Raw genomic sequence first — 18,496 nt, forward strand, 5'->3', positions numbered from 1 at the left:
CCTTTCTTCGAGCACAGGTGGTAGTTTAAGATGAAAGAAACCAGTAAGGACACCCATGTGTGGGGTCCAGAACAGAGCCAGATGAGGCCAGAAGTCGAGGGAAGGACTTACAGCCCATGCAAAGGGATGGGACCTGACTGTATTTCAAAAGAGTCACTCCAGCAGCACCGTGAAAAATTAAATGCGGGTCTAAAGACTTCAGTTCCCCAGAGCATATCTTTGGGGCACCTCTGCAAAGAGGCCAAGGAAATATATTTTGTACTCGGAGCTGAGGCATCAAGGAGTCGAAAAATTCCTAAAATGGGCTGACATCCCCACCCTTCTCATCCTCGCCCCATTTCACACACCCTCGGCTTCTGGGCAGATGCTGAGACCCCCGACTTTCTCTCCCGGGGCTGTTCCTCGTGGACCTCTGCAGACACTTTTCAGGTCTGCCCAGATGGCAGCCGGGGCTGTGCATCTGGACAGTATGTCAAGGCTGTTGTCTTGTTACAACGCAGCCCAGGCCAGGGACCAATTACAGGGTCCCTCTGCACAGCATCCTCATTACTGCACTCAGCATGAAACAGGCAGAGGCTGGCAGAGCCGGGAACTGGCTTCCGCCCCCTAAAGTCTAGCCGGGCAGGGGGAAGGAGGGCATCATCGATTTCTTCCCTTTCAGGCAGGTTTGCCCCTGTGAGTTCATCTTCACAGGGAGGCACCCACTCCTCCACACTGGGCCTGACAGCTAGGGGCCTCCTGGGGTTCCAGGGTAGCACCGGATCTGGGATGCTCTGAGCAGAAATTTGCTTCTGTGTATCTAAGGACGTCTCTCTGGGGAGAAGGCCCATGGCTCCCATCACTTTGCAAAGGGGGGGGCCCTGTGTCGTCGGAGTAGTTAAGAAGACCTTCTTTCTCTCTCACCCCTACATCTGATGGCCGGGGGAACTCAGCAGAGACCCAGAGAGCAGACATGATTTGCCCAAGGACACAAGGACATCCACTTCTGGGGTGGTGGCAGAGGCCGATCTCCAAGTCAGATCTCCTGGCTCCCTCCAGGACCCTCCTCACTCCCTCCTTGGTGAGACCACTTCCTTCCTGCGCTGCGGACTCACGTGTTTCTGTGCTTTGCTAACACGTGAACATGTAGCTGCTCTGTATTGAGTGCTTGGTGTATGCACAGCGCAGGGCTCTGTAGTTCACTTGTGGTATTCCATTCGTTCATCAACCTGCATCACAGTTTCAGAGCGTAGGCTGTGTGGTGCTCTCCGTTGCCAGGGAGAGGTTAAACCACTTGCCCGAGGTCACAGAGGTAGAAACCAGAGGAGAGGGATGGCAAACTCAGCCCTATCGGGCATCTCCTCTTCCCAGGCCCCACTGGCCACATCCGTGTTAGAATCCTGTCAGCCTGGCCCTTCCCTGCAGGCCCAAGCCAGGACCTGCATGCTTCCCAAAGGGTTCTGACAAGCCCAGCCCTTGCTGCCTTCCCTCCTCTGGGCAGATGGGACTGTGACAAGTCCTCTGTAGGCAGATGGCCCTGATTCCCCAGCCAGACCTGTTCCTTCCTTGCTGGCTGCCCTCGGGCGTGTCTCCTTCTCCTCCTCTAGCCTCTGCTTCTCTATGACACGGGAATCATGGTATCCAAATCCTGGGGCTCTTAATGAGATAATTCATGTCCACAGAATCATTTATTCAACAAATATTTGAGAATCTGCCATGTGCCTGGAACCGTGCAGGTGATACCCGTGGTGAGAGAGAAGACATGGTTCCAGCTCTCAGGATGTCAGTGACTGGTCAGAGAAGCAGATGGGAAAGAGATGCTTAGTCAGAGTGAGCTGGTGTAGGCCGGGGTGTCCAGATGCCTTCAAGGAGAGGTACAGGGGTCTAGGAGAGTATAAGGAGAGACTGATTCAACCTGAGGTCCGGGGAAAGCCTCTTTAAAGAGGCGAATCTTCGTCTGAGGCTGATGGATGAGGAGGAGTGGGTCAGGTAAAGACTGTTCCAGGCGGAGAGCCCCACAGACATGGAGGCCGTTTAGTGGGGTTGCCGTAGCAAAATACTACCCACTGCGGGATTTAAACAACGGAAATTCCTCCTCTTGAGGTTCTGGAGGCCTGGAGCCCGAGATCAAAGTGTTGGCAGTGACATTTTTCCTTGAGGCCTCTCTCCCTGGCTTGCCACCTTCCTGCTGTGTCCTCACATGGCCTCTTCTCTGTGTGAGGACACCCCTGGTGTCTCTGCCTCTTTCTATAAGGACACCAGTCATGGGGGATCAGGGCTCCACTCTGATAGCTATTTTAACATAATCCCCTCTTTGAAGGCCCTATCTCCAGCCAGTAGCACGAATTAGCCCCCTCCCCAGATGACCTCATTTAACCTTCATTACTCCTTTAAAGGCGCTATCTCCAGATATGGTCATATTCTGAGGTCCCAGAGACCTCAACAGAGGAATCTTGGGAGGGGGAGAGACAACTCAGCCCAGAACAGGTGGGAAAGAGCCGGTCTTGTTTTAGAAGCTGAAGAGGCCAGGGAGCTGGAGGAGAATGACCAAAGGGGACGGGAGAGCGGGAGGGGGCTAGAGACTTGGCAGGGCTTGTGGTGGGGGGGGCTGAGGGCACAGCAGAGTGGGGACAATATTCCGAGTGTTGAGGGAGCCACTGGAGAGGTTTGGAGCTAGAATGGGAAACAGAGGATCAGGTGTGATTTTAAAAATGTGTCTCTGGAAAATGGGTGCTTGGGGCCAAGAGTTGAAGTTCAGAGTTGGGTCTTCTTGACTCAAGGGGTGGTTGCTGTAGAGATAGGGGGAGGGAAGGAGGATAGATGGAGACCCGTGTTAGGATGTGGTGTTGGGGTAGGTATGGGGGAGGGGTGGTTCAGGTGATCAGGCTGAGGGCAAAGGTGAGAGAGAAATAAGCGTCAGAAAGAAAGATGGTTGGATTCCTCTTGGAGTCACTTCACAGATAATGGCGCCATTCCTTCCAGTGGGAAGGACAGGGGGAGGTGCCGGTTGGGACGGGAAGATTGAGCATTCTATTTGGAACTTACTTGGGGGGAGACACCCCAGTGAGCATGTCAGGCAGGCCTTTGTGTAGTGCAGAGGCAGAGCAAGGAGGTCCAGGCTGGGAAGCTACATGGGGACTTGGCCACCTACGGGAGGCGTTGGAGGCACAGGAGTAGAAGAAAGTCACCTCTGGTGAGCAGGTAGGGAAGCAGGATTTAATCCATGAGGATTCCAACATTTCGAAGCCAGGGAGGGGAAGAAGCCAGCAAAGGAGATGGAGAAGAGGCCAGAGCATGAGGAGGAGGAGGAGGAAGCCAGGAGACCTTGGCTGGTAGGCAGCCAGTCACTGTGGACCTCTTTCCTTGCCGTTCTCTCCTTCTTACTGAATTATTTCTTTTTTTTTCTTTTTTCTTTTCTTTTCTTTATTTATTTGACAGACCGAGATTATAAGTAGGCAGAGAGGCAGGCAGAGAGAGGAGGAAGCAGGCTCCCCGCTGAGCAGAGAGCTCAAAGCGGGGCTCGATCCCAGGACCCTGAGATCATGACCTGAGCTGAAGGCAGAGGCTTTAACCCACTGAGCCACCCAGGTGCCCCTGTCTTTTTTTTCTGAATAGTTGTTGGCAGTTTCCCTCAGGTGACAGAACTCGGGAAATAACTAATGAATGAATGAACACACATGCTCAGAGCAGAGGAATAATTGCAGGTCTTATGAATGGGCCTTGGTGGTGGGGGTAGGGGGGACAGGACGTGTGACTACCCTCACCTCCGTCCTGCAGTCCAGGCACTGATTCTGTCCAAGTGGCTAGGATGGGTGCGAGTCTGCTGGAAACCCACAGCCCTGTGGAGCAAAGGGCCCTCTGGGGAGCCACACCTCATGCCTGTCGGCGTCCTGGCCTGAGCAGGACTGAGCTAGTCGCCTTGGCTGCCTGTGCAGGGAGCCGCCTCCCCAAGCAGGTAGCCGGAGTCCCTGTCGCCTTTCCTCCCCGAGCAGTGTCAACTGCACTGTGATCACACAATTATGATGCCATTAAAATGTCACATTTGGAGAAATCCATATAAACAAAGCATTAACAACCCCTTGAAAATTGCAGTCTTTACCACTAATGACCTACTTTCTCTACACACCGCGTCCTCCCGCCACCCCCGCTCAGCTGCTGCTTCCCCCAGCCCTGCGTTCAGAGGTGCTCTAGAGGGTACGGTCTGTCGTCTCTGCTGCTGGGAAATCCTTGATGTCTAATGTGCCGGCAGAAGCTCTGTGATGGGGCCAAAGGCAGCCAGGCCAGGGGAGCCCAGCGCTGAGCCACTTAGTGAAGGTGACCAGAGGAAGCCACACCCAGGCAGGGCCAGGGTCCTGCAGGAAGGGCCCTAAGAGAGAAGCCGGCCCTTGGGGAGTTGAAGAAGGAAGATGGTATTGAAAAATCTGAAAGTTCACTTCATGCCTTGGCTTGGACCTTCCTTCCCCGCCCCATTTTGGGGCACCGAGCTAGAACCAGACAGGTAGTGCTCAGATTCACAGCATAACACAACAGAGGAGGAAAGTGTCCTGCTCTGGGACTGTGGGCCAGAGGGCTCTGGATCCCTGCTGCCTCGAGTCCAGGAGGAGACATAGGTGGGCTGGGCAGAGAGGCCCCGGCCAAGAGAGACTTGATGGTTTTAACTTCGTTTCCTAGAAGAGTGCTCTGGGAAATTTCACAAACTGAATTTTCTTTGTCACCAGAATCTAATTTTAATGCATGAAGAAAATGGATTACTTAGAGGAATGTTATATATGAGTGCTCTTATAAAATAAAGTGAATGAGTGCTCTTATAAAGTAAAACATAAACCAAAACAGCTCTGGCAAGTAATTAATCTCTTCCAATGTATCTGAATTGCAAATCTGGATTCCCATAGAGTCCCGGATGTGATTAAAGTGAGAGGATGCCCAATTCTGACAAAGCGAAGAGGAGGCCACCATGGATTAGAAGCAGTTGGGTTAGCATGTAGGTGTTTTAAATAGCGCTCTGGCACTTTCCACCCCCTCTCAGTTCAGGGCTCACCTGCAGAAGGGATCAGGCCCCATACACCCTGATGAGCGGACAAGAATGGTTGGTGAGACCAGCATGTCATCTGGGGAAAGCAGTTATTGGTGCTTCCTGAGTGAGGGAGATGGCGGGGTCTTGTTTACAAGCAAGTGCATCCTAAACTCCCTTTTTATGGTTCCTGTGACGGGGCATGGACCGTGTTCCCACTGCATCCTGAAGATGGTCAGTATTTAGGACAGGCTCAGGAGGGTCTCTGTTTTTCAGCCCACTGCGATGATCACTGGCTGTGTCGCCTGCAGCACTCAGCTTGCCCTTGGCCAAGGCAGGCCTCCCACCCTTACCCAGATTCAGCAGGCAAGCCGTCTGGGTTCTCGGGTCTGTTTTTGACAAAAAGATCTCCTTTCATAAAAGCCGACCAGCGGTTCCCCCATGTGGTGCTGCCAGATAAAGTCATTTCAAAGTCATGCACACCAACCCACACCTACATATTCAGCAGCTGACCTAGTTTTGAAGAAGCTGGAGGGTATCTGGATGTCACCTTATTTACAGAGCAGCTAGAAAACACGCTAAGCTCTGGGCCCCTGCTGCACGCGGTATCTGGGGAGATCTAGCCTGCACGTTGGAGGTGTGGAAGAGAAGGGAACAAATTCTCCTCAGCCAAGAGCTCGAGGCTTCTTGCTAATGTCACCTTTGGGGAATGAATGACAGGGCTTAGGGGATACTGGAGCCTGAAACTCCTTTTCTAGCCAGAACGCAGTTTAGCGTGCAGATTAGGAAAGGTGTTTCCAGGCTAACCTGGCAGAAAGTGTAGCACTGATCGGGTGGAATCTCTCCTCCCTTTTCCCTCCTCCTCTCTAGGCGGTACTGGGCAGTGGCCACTCCGCCAGTGACCCCCTGCCATCGCAGGTCCCTCTTAGGGATCCAACAGAGCCCCCATGTCTGGGCTTCATCCCAGCATCTCTACTTACTTGGCCAAGTCCCTTGAGACTCTCAAACCTCAGTTTCCCCTTCCGTAACATAGGATTCATAAAAGCACCTGCTTCAGATTTGTCCTGGGTGTGCGATGAGTGACCTTTCAGGACAGAGCCTGGTGCACAGTAAACGTTACAGGTGTGAGAATTGATCCCCTTTTCAAGTCAGCCCTTTCCCTGGCCTTCCATAGCCATCTCCATCTTGATTTCTCCAAGGTCGCCTTTGCCTGGGCAGAACATACAGCAAGATTTGGGGAAGCTGCAAACCTTGCTAAACACATTCCTTGTGAGTATAGCTGTAGGACTAGCCAGTCCAGCCCTCAGAAGCCAAGTCCCAGGAGGCCTGGAGAAGACACTCTGGGACTGATGTGTCCGGTGGAAGAGACAGGCCCGAAGTGGAGCAGAGAGCCCTGGCAACCAGGTTCCTTGGCTTGTTGGGAAACTTGGGGTGTTAAGCAGACTCAAGCTTCTGACCTCACCCCCAAGATTCCCCAGTTCTCTCCTCAGAATCTCCCACATTGTTCTGTGCCGTCCCAGTTCCCACCTGCACACCTGTAAAATGGGGGTTAGCTCAGAGGTCCTGCAAAGTTCCGTTTATGTCCTTCCAAACGAAAGGGAACCCTGAGCTATTACACTTCTTAAAATAGTTTTCTGTCTTATCATTTGCATAGCCCTTGGGTAGACCCACCCTGCCGGGTCCCAGGACACATGACTTTGGTAATGACCTAGGGCTTTCCTCCCAGTGGACAACCAGGTGATGCCTATAGTCATTCACTTGTGGATGCTGTCAGAGACCCCATTTCTACCACAGGGAAGGAAGAAGCTAAACATAGATTGGCTGACTATAAATTGCTTTTTCTCTCCATTAGCATTCAGTACCCCCAAAAAATAATAGTAACTGTAGCAATGTTGACAATAATAATATGTTACATACGCATTATGTTTTGCCAAGCAATTTTTCAGGCCGTATCTCATTTCTGAGATCTAATTTGGGCCTGTAAATTTGTGTGGGGTACCCTCAGGGTGGAGGGAAGGACTGACCACAAGCAGTTGAAAGGACGCGTGGAACACAGCCAGGCTCCAGACCCAGCTTTTCCTGACTTGCATTCTCTTCATGACATCAAAGAAACGGTGGAGAAGGATTATAGGGTCATCCCTAGTGCGGTGCTCCCCCTTCTGTGTCCGTCTCTGTTCTCCCACACACAAACCCTCTGGTGGCTACGATTCTGTCCAGTGAAATTGGGTTGAAATATACAAGGAGCCCCCTGAAGGAGAAAAAAAAATCACAGAAACGTCCTCTGTAGTAAGAGCACTCTTCCCTTCCCGTCATCCTTCCCTCCTTTATCTTTCTTTACTTTTCTCCTTTTATTCCATTACTCCCAGGGTCACAATTTGGTGGCCTTCAGGCCAAATGTAGCCTGTGGGCATATTTTGCCCAAAGAGGAGATTGAAAGAGCCTTAAGTAGACAGGTTTTGTGTGGTATGTACAAGGTATTCATTTCTGTTCAAGGCATTTCTGTTCTCAGTGACCCTGAAGGCATGTTCTTTTGTGACCCCTGCTAGATCACCTTTGTTCGGTAGTGTCCCTTGACAATTGCCTGGGTCCACAGCTGTTCCTTGAGGCAAAAGAGCTTTCTGATGATGCCTGGTGATACTTCCCAGCCCTGCTGGGGCAAGGGAGGGGAGAGGAGTCTGATTTTGGAGGAGAGATTTCTTCTGTCACTGAGAAATGCAAATCTTGTTTTTAATGTTTTATTCTTTCTTTGGAGAACTTGCTTCCCTTGGGGCGAAGCCCTGATCTTGAGGCCTCATCTCAATCCTGCAGGAGGCCACTGTGGCCACATTGGAATATGGCTGCAGCAGCCCTTTGCAGGCCCTCCCTCAGTCTGATGAGGTGACTGTGCACCTAAGATGACTCACTGTCCATGCCAGAGACCGTGTTGCATGTCCTGTCCTGTCCGGCTGGAGGCTTCCCCTCCCGAGCCCACTTCCAGTTCTGCTCTTCCCAAGTCCAGATTCTCTGCTCAGTCTCTCCAGGGCACAATTCCATCTCTTGGTGCATTTTCTCCTCCAGCATCAGCCTCCTGGTTGGGGGCAAATCCAACTGCCTGTGTCACTGACAAATCCTCTTTCTCCTGAGCCCCGTGAGGGTACCTGGCTCCCTCCCCTTCTGAGCTCTTGCTTTCTGGGTTCCAGACCTGGAAGGGATGAGGCTTCTGCTGTTCCGGGGGTTGGCTTACTGCTCTAGTCTTTGAACACAAAGAAGAGGATACAGAAATGAATGCTGTCGCTGGGCCAGCTCTCTCTCAGTCCTCATGCCCACCAGCAATTGAGAGGGATTCTTTTTTTTTTTTTTTTAATTTTATTTATTTATTTGACAGAAAGAGAGAGAGATCACAAGTAGGCAGAGAGGCAGGCAGAGAGAGAGGAGGAATCAGGCTCCCCGCTGAGCAGAGAGCCCGATGTGGGGCTCGATCCCAGAATCCCAAGACCATGACCTGAGCCGAAGGCAGAGGCTTAACCCACTGAGCCACCCAGGCGCCCCTGGGAGGGATTCTTTCAGCAAGCTGTAAGCTATTGGAGATGCCTGTCCATCTAAAGGAGCTCTGGGTTGAGTCTTTCTTTGGTGGTGGAATTTATAGGACTTTGGGTGGGAAGGGAGCAAACACGTCGGCATTGCTCACGCTCCCTGACACCTGCGGGGGAGACAGGCCCTCTTCCCCAGTCACGCAGACTTGAATCTCCCTGGTACCTCCCTCTCATGCTAATTAGTAAGCAAATTAATCTCCATATAAGGTCCAAATTGTGTGAGTTTGGTTTTTTCTATTCCAGAAACAAAAGCTGGGCTGCTGTCCATTCCATTAATCATATTATATTTCACAGTTGGAGTTTTTAGGCAATTATAATAATTATCAGAACTTCTCCTCTTCCAGAAAGCTTGAAGTCTCCCCCCAAAGCCGTATTTGTGCGTGGTGTGCAGTTGGGATACAGGTGGTGTGTGTATGTTGGGGCAGTGGCAGGGAGGAGAGAGCTGGGCAGTAGTGACTCTTGCTGTCGGAGCCTCAGTGACACTGACCGGAGGCAGACAGAGAAAGAGACCAGTGTTCGAGAGGGTTCTAGGCATGGCGTCCAGGCTGGCAGACCTTCCAGGGGTACAGAGAAGCCATAACAAGCAGCTCCCAGCAGACATGTTTTGTAGGCGCCTGGCTCTAGGGCAGGGGGGGAGATGAAAGGAAAGTAGGGGAAGAAATGGACGAAGCAGAACTAGCAGAGTAAACTCATCCCTGCTGATTACACGCTACCTCATTTGGTCCAAGAAATAGCCTTTTCCCCTCCATTATATGTCCATTCCATCCTCCACATTGTTTAAGGAGGGACTTTCGTATAATTAATACTAACCATTAAACTACAGCATTAAAGGAGCAATTGCCTAATTCTGAGGAAAATTTAAATTTATTATCAGCACCCGAGATAAAATGAATACTGAAGAGAAGGAGAGAAAACCCTGCAGAAGATAAATAGAAAGCCAAGTGGGATATTGACTTGATCCTTCTCCAGTGCAGGGTAATTTGGCTTCTAAAGTGAGTTAGATCATAATAAATTAAATTTAGATTTCTGCACATCAGTTAAATAACTCCCAAGACAGAATTCCAACCAGAGGAAGAGGTGATAATACATGGTGGAAATATTAAAATGAAGATCTTATCTAATAATCCATAATTGATGTGCTGTCCCTAGATGAGGGAAAGGGATTTTCCAGCTCTTTCCTTTGCTATGAGCCCAGGTGAGCAAGGGAGGGGCTGGCTGGCCCTTCCTTCTTTGCTGGAGTTCGTCTTACACGCCTGGCGGGAGGGAGTCCATTCCCAGGGTCGTTCCTTTCCCAGCCCATTCACTCTGGGCAGGATTTGCATAGAGATGTGCTGTCCTCTTCACTCTCTGGACTGGCCCTTGGAAAAATAAGGCCCATCCCCAGCTGGGTGGGCATTAGAATAACACTGGTGTGAGCAGATAACTTCTACGTGTTTGGTTATGACCATCCAGCAAGGGGGTAAAAAGTGGCCGTGGATGAATGAAAGTCCTTGATGATGTCGAAGGAACGTGAGCTTTGAAGCCAGAAGTCCTGGGTCAGAGTCTCAGTAGCAGACTCACTATGTCCGTGGTCTTAAGCAGGCTCCTTTGTTTCCTTGACCCTCAGTTTTCTCACCTGTGAAATGGGAACAACACAACCGGCTTGCCTGCCTCACAGAGGTGATTCAGATGCAGCATTCCAGTGAGAAAGCTTTGCAGATAAGAGTAAACTTTTCTGTTTGGCCTGTTTGATATTGACCATCGATTGTTATTATATTTTCTCATTTCTAAAAGTGATGCTCAGTTCTTTTTCAGTGAACTTTGGTTCTTTGCTGATTTTTTATTCCATATTTTAACCATTTTATCTACAGTTATGCTTTCTTTTGTATCTGTAATTCTTGCATCTGAAGTCTTTGGAAGATCTAATCTGTTGTTTAAGTTTCCACTGAAAAAAAAAAGGTCTTATTTCACTTATTTTGGAAAGCAAGAGAGAGAGTGCAGTGGGGAGGGGCAGAGGAGGAGAGGAAGAGAGAAACACAAGTAGACTAGTGTTGGGTACAGAGCCCAACACGGGCTCATTCTCACAACCCTGAGTTCAGGACCCTGAGATCAGATCTGAGCCAAAATCAAGAGTCAGATGCTCAACTGACTGAGCCAGCCAAATGCCCCTGATCTTTTTTATTGTGATTTCGACTTTCAGTGAGCTTTGTGGAACTCCTGAGGATGTAAATTGGAGATAGTTTTCTCCAGATAGGATTTACATTTGCTTCTGGCAGGAGACAGATCCTGGTTTAATATTAGAAGGAAACTTCTAGAAGTTGCAGGCCTTCGAAGCTTGGAGTGGGTTCCTTGGGACCTCTGTGTCCCTGGCTGGACCCAGGAGGGATGTCCACTGGACAGTGGAATGTTATGGTGGAGTGTCAAATATTGGATGGATAGATGAATTCTGTCATCTTTAAATAAGCTCTATCATTGTTTTCAGTTCTGACCTCCTGTGTGTTAGCCTGGCATCTTTCAACCTTCCTGCAGGAATCTGCCTGTGGAGTTGCATCCTTTCTGCCCTGGCTGGGGGAAACCAGTCTTCCACCCAGGAAGAAGAGTGGTGGACCAGTGGGGGGATGGTGAAGGAGACACAGAGATCCTCTGAAGGGGGAGATCCCAATCAGAGAAAGAAGTTGGCTGAGAAAAATAATGGGAAACACATAGATAGTCTTTGAAGATGGCCAAAGGAAATGGCAGGGAGGCTCTGGGAAGGCAGTGTCACCTCGTGGTCGGGAGCATCGCAGTGGAGCCAAGCTCCATGGGTTCAAACCCTGGCTCAAGCGCGTACTACCTGTGTGACATTGGCCAAGTCACCTGATTACTCTCTGCCTTGGTTTCCCCAGTTGTAAAATGGGAATGGTAAAATCAGCATCTGTGATTGTGAGGATTAGATGTAAATGTTTATGACATGTGATAGGTACCCCCAGAGTGTTAGTTGTTTTATCATAGGGTAAGTTTGAGAAGTTTTGTTAAGGACCAGCACAGTTCAGAGAAGGATAGAAGTTTCTTCAAGTGATAGAGACATTCTCATTCTAATGGCAGGGGGTGGGGAAGAAAAGACCTAAGGCAATGAGAGAACTAGTAGCTGGGGGAAAGAAGAGAGAGAGACAAACACATTAAAATCATAGAGAGCCCCATAATCAGTTCTAATAGCGCTGGAGCCAAATAATCAGCCTGCACGAGAAATGAGAGCAACAGGCCAGGGAAGGTCGGAGGAAAGGGGACTCGGGGCGTCTCCTGAAAGTACAGTGGGAGGAAAGAAACAAAGCCGCTTAGATGTGCTTCTGCATGTTCATTTTTGGTGCCCAGTTATTTAAGCCGGGCTTTGGGGGACGTAATCAGATACATTCTGTTGAAAAGATCATCTTGGTTTTCTGTGCGTGACATCATACTTACAGCTGGAAACACACATACTCTAAATTGAGTAAATTCTGGTCAGAGAGGCAAGGAAGATTTTGCCTGTGGGTCGTGGGTGGTGGTGGGGGCCCCATAGGAGGGGTCGGAGCCCTGGGGCGGGACCTTGGTGGGGTTCCTGGTGGGAGAGAGCCGTATTATCACTTCCTATAACAGCAAAATTTGCGAAGGTGCACGTGTGGGTCCAACCAGTGCCCCGGGGGGTCACAGGAGCCAGGAAGCAAGGAATCCAAAGCGAGGGTACCATGTGCCGCCCTCCAGGTTCTCAGAGCCTGAATATGGGGCCTTGTGAATTGAAGAGCTTGGAAGCCAACTCCAAATTAGTACTAGAAGTATCTGGGGGAGTCTGGGGCCCTTTAGAAATCCTGGGAGGGCCACAGCCACTTCCCTCTGCGGACCAGCAGGGGAAGAGGGGCTGGTCCTTCCCGTGGGCATGGCCCCCACCTCGCTCCTCTCCACTGGCTCTCCGCAGAGGAAATGCCCCCGATTGGTTTCCGTGGTAGAGCAGACCAAGGCGTTGGGAGGTTCAGGAAGGCTTCAATCAGCAGTCCCTTCACTTTCTAGCCATGAAGCTTGGGCAAGCCAGCCAGCTAGCCTCTCTCCCTGCTGATCCCTCTCTGTACAGATGGAGTTGTGTGTGCATTCTGAGGCAATATGTGTGGGCCGCCTTGTAAAACAGAAATTATTATTCAGATGGTAATGTTAGTATTTTAAACACAGTGTCACTATTATTTAATACATCCAGATATTATTGTAGGAAAACCAAGCTCCCAGGCCAGGGAGATCCCCCCCAGTGGATCTCAGTGCAGCGAAGTGTGAACCTGCTCTGTGCACATGACCATTGGAAGGAGCAGTCCCCTCCGGGGAAGTTTTGAGTGATTGTTCAGTTTTCCTCACCAGCCAGGCTGTTACTCTGGTTCTGGGCTTTCTGGGGTCCAGAATCACAGCTGAGTTCCCATGGCCCCCTCACCAAAGAGGCAGAATCTGCCAGGAATGGTTTGCTGCCTGTAGGATGGTGATTGCTGGCCTTGAGCCGGGTCTGGTGTGAATAAAGAGTAGGGGACGAGGCCAAGAGGTCTCTACCTGCCCTTTCTCCAGCCCGTCTCCGGGGCCTGCTCCTCCATCTGCTTCTCCAGCTGATGCGTGGAACCTTCCGTCAGTGCCTCAGCACCACCCCTGTTCAGCCCTCCCTTTCTACGAGCTTCAATTCCTGAGCTCCCCTCCCAGCTGGGCTCCTTGTGGCAATCTCTTCCCTCCACTTCGTCCGCACCTGTGGCCAGAGGCCCTTCCCCCAACCTGCTTCATACAGACCCAGCTGTGTTGCAGAGCTCGCTTTCACGCACGCGCTCTTTGTCGTCCACGTTCTGGCCGCCCCATTCCTGAGCCAGCCGTGTCCTCAGCAGATTCTCCCTTCCCCAGGTCTTCCTGCCCTTTATCTGGGTTTTCGCTACACATGTATTTTCCCTCTCACATCCTCCTAAGGAAAGCAAACTGCCTACTCATCTTTCAAGCACAAACTGATTTGACGCTTCTTCCAGGCAGCTCACTCCTCTGGTAGAAGCAGTAAAGGAGTCTTCATGCATGTCTCTCTGAAACCTTGCAAACCCTCGAGGGCTGGGACCTTCCATCTCTGCATCTCCCCTCCGTAGCACAGAGCGTTGGAGTTGCTCACCACTGACTGAGAGACTTGCAGTGAATCTAACTGGGAACGAGCCAGTGGGCGACGGTACCGGGTCCCATGATTTCAAGGATGACAGCTGTCAGGCTGTGACATTGCACAGCTCAGGCTGGGTGGGGCGTGGTGGGGGGGGGGGTCTCACACTCCATCCAACCCCTGTGTAGCAGCAGTATCCCAGCACATTCATAAAAATCAATTATTGGGTAAAAATCGCTGGTTTCCAAAGCTTCATTTTGTGCTATTAGCAGGAGAATGCTGTTTCAAAAGGAGATAACAGAGAGAGACAGAGGCAGATCAATTACCAAATAAGATCGAGTGGTGCGTGAGATAAATGTGCACATCGTGAACCACCCCACAGAGCCACCTTCTGGGGTGGAGGGGCACCTGGCCGGCCATCTGTGGGGCCTGCCCTGAGCCTTTCCATCAGGTTCCATGTGTCCAGAGGGCTTCCTGGTCAGCGACAGGAGGGACGGGGTCCAGACAGCTTCTCACATTTGCACCGCAACCAGAGGCCAGTAACACACGAGTGAGCATCCCATCCTTGGGGACATTACTAGCCCCAGGGCCCCAGCCCTCACATTCTAGGGCAGAACCTGGTCAGTGAGTTCTCCCCAGAGATAGAGTGCCAGCCTCCCCTGGCAGGGACCATTAAAGGAAGCAGCCAGCGTGCAGAGGCTCCGAAGCCAAGAGCTGGCACGGTCAGGGCAGCCAAGGCAGCCTAGCTCTGGGCTTGAGCCTCCCCCTCGCTGTGTGCATACCCTTGCCTTCTCTGCTGTGCGAAGGCACCGGCGGGCCCAGGAGGCTGAGTTCTGCTTTCGGCTCGACCCTTGTCCCACCTGTGCAGACAAGCCCGGAAGTTTGGTGAGAACTTGTCGTTCCAGCTCAGCACAGAGCGTCTGGGGAGGACGGAACAAGATCATGAGTACACAAGCTACCTCGTACCTATTTCTAAAGCACTGTTCCTGCACTGATGCTTCTTAAAAATGATCCCAGCTTTAGGGACGCCTGCGTGGCTCAGTCAGTTCAGGGTCCAACTCTTGATTTTGGCTCAGGCCCTGATCTCAGGGATGGAGCCCCCTATGGGATCCCGCACTCAGCACAGAGTCTGCTTGGGGTTCTCTCTCTCCCTCTGGCCTTCCCTCTGCATGCTCTTTCTCTTTCAAATAAATAAATAATCTAAAAAAAAATAATCACAGATTTCTGAGTCGGGTCAGAGGAAGAGGGGAACACGCAGGCATCCATCCAGTGGGGAACACGCTCTTACAGATGGATCGTCTGTGTCCTATGGCAGAGGGGGATGACGGTCCTAGCCCTTTTGTACCTGCTTCTGTGCCAGCGCTTTTCAGCCAGGTGTTCTCAGATTACCCTGGCAAGGCGGCCTGCGGGCTCAGGGTGCTAGAACCCAAGTCCCAGCCCTGCCAACTTCCTGCAGGTGGGATCCTGAGCAAGGTACTTAGCCCATGGAGGCTGTTTTCTTGTGTTGGTCCTGGGACCACATCCTGGGACAGCCAGGGGGAATGAGTAATGGTTCTAGCACAGCGCCTCGTGCAAACGGCAGCTGCCTTTACCGCGTCGCCCTGTGTGTTATTATCGTCGCTGAGGTTTCATTAACTTCCTACCTCTGGCCCCATCCTTGGGCTAAACTGTGCTGGGGAAAACCTGTTCTCTGCAGCTGGGCAGCAACAGGCAGAGAGGGCTGGGGGAGGGCTGGGAGCTCTTCTCACTGACTTCGCATTTGTGCTCCGCAGACTTTGGACTCTGACTGGGAAGACCCATGGGACCAGTTTGATGAGCGGCAGTATCTGAATGCCAAAAAGTGGCGTGTGGGTGACGATCCCTATAAGCTGTATGCTTTCAACCAGCGGGAAAGCGAGCGGATCTCCAGCAGCCGGGCCGTGCCTGACACCCGCCATCTGAGGTACCTCCCCCTACTCCCACTTGTTACTCTCTCCCCTACCCGGTGGTGATGACAGAGCAAGGGCAGGCTGGATTCGGGGGATGGGGGCCGGCTGTGCCATGGATCGGGGCAGGCATACACAATCTGCAGGCTGGACTCGGGGTTGGGGGGACCCGGGCCAAGGATTGGGGCAGGCACGTAACATCTGCAGGCTGGATTGGGGGTGCCCAGGCAAAGGATCGGGGCAGGCATACGCGTCTGTTGCCGGCCGGACAGTAGTTAATGCTCTCTGCGCTCCTCACTGCTGTGAGCCACCCCCCAGGTGCCTCCAGGGGAAATGGAGGAGGCCCCTTCGCCTGCACTTTGCCCCCATCACCCGGTGTCCACCCCGAAATCATGGAGCACTAGAGACCCTATAGCCTGGGCCTGGTTTCCCTGCCAGATTCTCACGGCCTGGCCTGGCACGGCTTTCAAAGGGAGGAAGGGCAAGACCGGCGGACCCCTGGGAAGTCAGGTTGGTGGCTCCGTCTGTCACTGGGACGGGTCATTTCCTCGGACAGCCCAGTTTCGTCATGTGAGATGCGGGGCTTCTTCACATGCCCCTGCTGTCTGCTGTGGGGTGCCCTGTTCCCCAGCCTCTGTTCTGCCGTCTCCTCCGCAGGAGGTCAGGCCTGACACAATGCAGAAAGCTTCATTTCTCGGGGGAAAGAGCCTTTGTGAAGGCCTATTGCCTCATTACCAGTCCCTCCTAGAGTCAATACAGTCCTTTGCTTCCTCATGAGGCCCGACTAAGCTGGTCCATCTCTACCCCAGCCCCTCTGTGCTGGCCTCCCTGCCTACAACGGGGAGGCCCAGCTGCGCCAAAGGCCCCCAGGGCCGTGTTTCTGTCTCCCATGGGAAATGCACTTGGCACCAGCTCCAAAGAGCAGACAGGCGTGTTCAGTGTGGAGGGGCTTGGAGGCGTGGTTAAACTGAGAGGCTGGCGGACTGGGGTCAGCTTCTCAGCTTTCTGTCTTTGGGTCTGTGGGGACCCTCTTGTGGACACTGGGGTTTATGAGCAGGACAGTAAAATTTTCATGACTTAGGATGCCGGTCAATCTGGTGGTGCTTAAGTTGTCAGTCTGTGAAGGGGAGTGGACTCAGTTTCCCTAGCTAGGCTGTACAACCCAGAGACCTTGATTTACATAACATGCATCTCATGGAGGGGCTCCTGTCAATCACCATCATTCATAAAAGGAGCCAGAGTCCCGATCCCCTCATAGGGCCCTGAGCCATAAGGCATCTGTGGCTTTAGAAGTCTTCAGAAGACTCCAAGAGTCTGCAAACTGAACTCTGCCCGCCCCCCCGCCTCGAGGTACCCACGAGAGTCTCCTTAGCAGCAGGAAATGCCCCACAGCCAGAGATCTGGGGCACTGGCTCTACCTCGAACATTCTTAGCTGCTGGCCTGAAAGCTTCTTCAAGTCAGAGTCTTGTAATATTGCTGTCAGAATTCTGCAGCCCTTATCATGGCCCTTGGCATCTGATAGAATTTTCTTTAAAACTTAGGTAACCTGGGGGCAGCTGGGTGGGTCAGTTGGTTAAGTGTCTGCCTTTGGCTCAGGTCATGATCTTGGGGTCCTGGGATCGAGCCCTGTGTCAGGATCCCTGCTCAGCAGAGAGTCTGCTTCTCCCTCTCCCTCTGCCCCTCCCCTCCTGCTTGTGTACTTTCTCTCAAATAAATAAATAAAATCTTTTAAAAAGGATTAAGTAATTTTATTTCCCTGAGCAGAGACTACAGGTAGAATGGAGAAGAAGGCTGAAAAGTCCCCCTATCTTAGGTGGCTGGTCCCTCCCTTGTCCTGAGTCCTGGACAGGGTGGTGAGGCGCTCTAGAAGGACGAAGGGCCGCCTCCCAGCCAGGAAAGGAGCCGGTACATCGGGACACGAGCTCTGTAGAAGGGAGGCATGGGGGGGGGGGCGTTCACTGAGCAGGCAGGTTCCAGGGGACACCCTGAGCAGGACAAATTTCTGTGTTCACCCTCATCTGTGATCCGAGAGGCAGAAATGAAAGTGGTTTAAGAGGACTGGACATAGGTGCGGGATGTGGGGGAGGAACTGAGACTGTCCGCCAGGATTCCGGTTTACCGGGTCCTGTTCGGGATTCTCTGCCGGTGTGTTGTATCTGTCAGGTAAGTGTGTTCTGCTGGCAGGGTGGCAAGAGGGATGGACAGGATTTAGATGGAATCTAAGGCCCCTTTAGGGAAGACAAAGAGGTAAAGTTTGTCAGCCATATGTCTGCCTCCGGGCGCTCACCTTGCCCTGTGGGAGCGGGGATTGTGTGACTTGGAGAATTTCAGATCTGGGCATCCTGATCTAAAAAAGCAGAGAGAGGAGAGGACAGGGGAATGGGAATGAGGGCAGGCACATGGGACCAGGCAGCCATGGCAGGGCTGTTGAACGCCGACTGTGTACAAAGCCCCAGGCTAGTGCAATGGCATCAGCCATCTCTAGGCTGAGTGTGGTACAGGGCTGACTTTGTGCCCAGACCACTCTTGTGCAAAAGAGAGTTCCAGAGACTGCCAGCAAAGCCCAGGGTGCTTCCCTTAGATGGGCACACCCCTCCCCGGGGATTGACTTTCTGTCTACAGGATCTCGTTCTTCTAGCCCTTGATTCCCAGGGAATTGGTGTCCGTGAAGTTAAAACCACCAGCTAAATCCCTTAATCCTGTGACACCAGCCTTCCTGTATCTTGACTTCATCCTGAGGTAATGCCTGGGGCCGGCCTGCCTGGGCTGCCAGAACACTGGGACCCTTCTTGGAGCCTGCCCGTCTCTGCTGTAACCAGCTGTGGCTGCTGGTGACCTGTCTCCCGTCGCCCAGGGATTCAATCAGTGGCTGGCATTTGCTGCGAGGGCTGTGCTGTGCATTGTAGAATGCTGGGCAGC

The 18,496-nt window shown here is 52.1% G+C and overlaps 1 protein-coding gene across 1 annotated transcript in view; it reads left to right on the top strand.

Moving 5' to 3' along the window:
- Window positions 1-18,496, top strand: part of LOC111154121 (polypeptide N-acetylgalactosaminyltransferase 14) — a 203,971-nt gene that overhangs the window by 118,582 nt on the left and 66,893 nt on the right. The window contains exon 2 of the mRNA XM_022513524.1: window positions 15,424-15,593. Coding sequence (XP_022369232.1) covers window positions 15,424-15,593 — 170 coding nt within the window. The remainder of the gene's footprint in view (window positions 1-15,423; window positions 15,594-18,496) is intronic.

Source organism: Enhydra lutris, unplaced genomic scaffold (assembly GCF_002288905.1).
Source record: "Enhydra lutris kenyoni isolate GAN:26980312 unplaced genomic scaffold, ASM228890v2 scaffoldscaffold35, whole genome shotgun sequence".
Classification (NCBI taxonomy): Eukaryota; Metazoa; Chordata; class Mammalia; order Carnivora; family Mustelidae; genus Enhydra; species Enhydra lutris.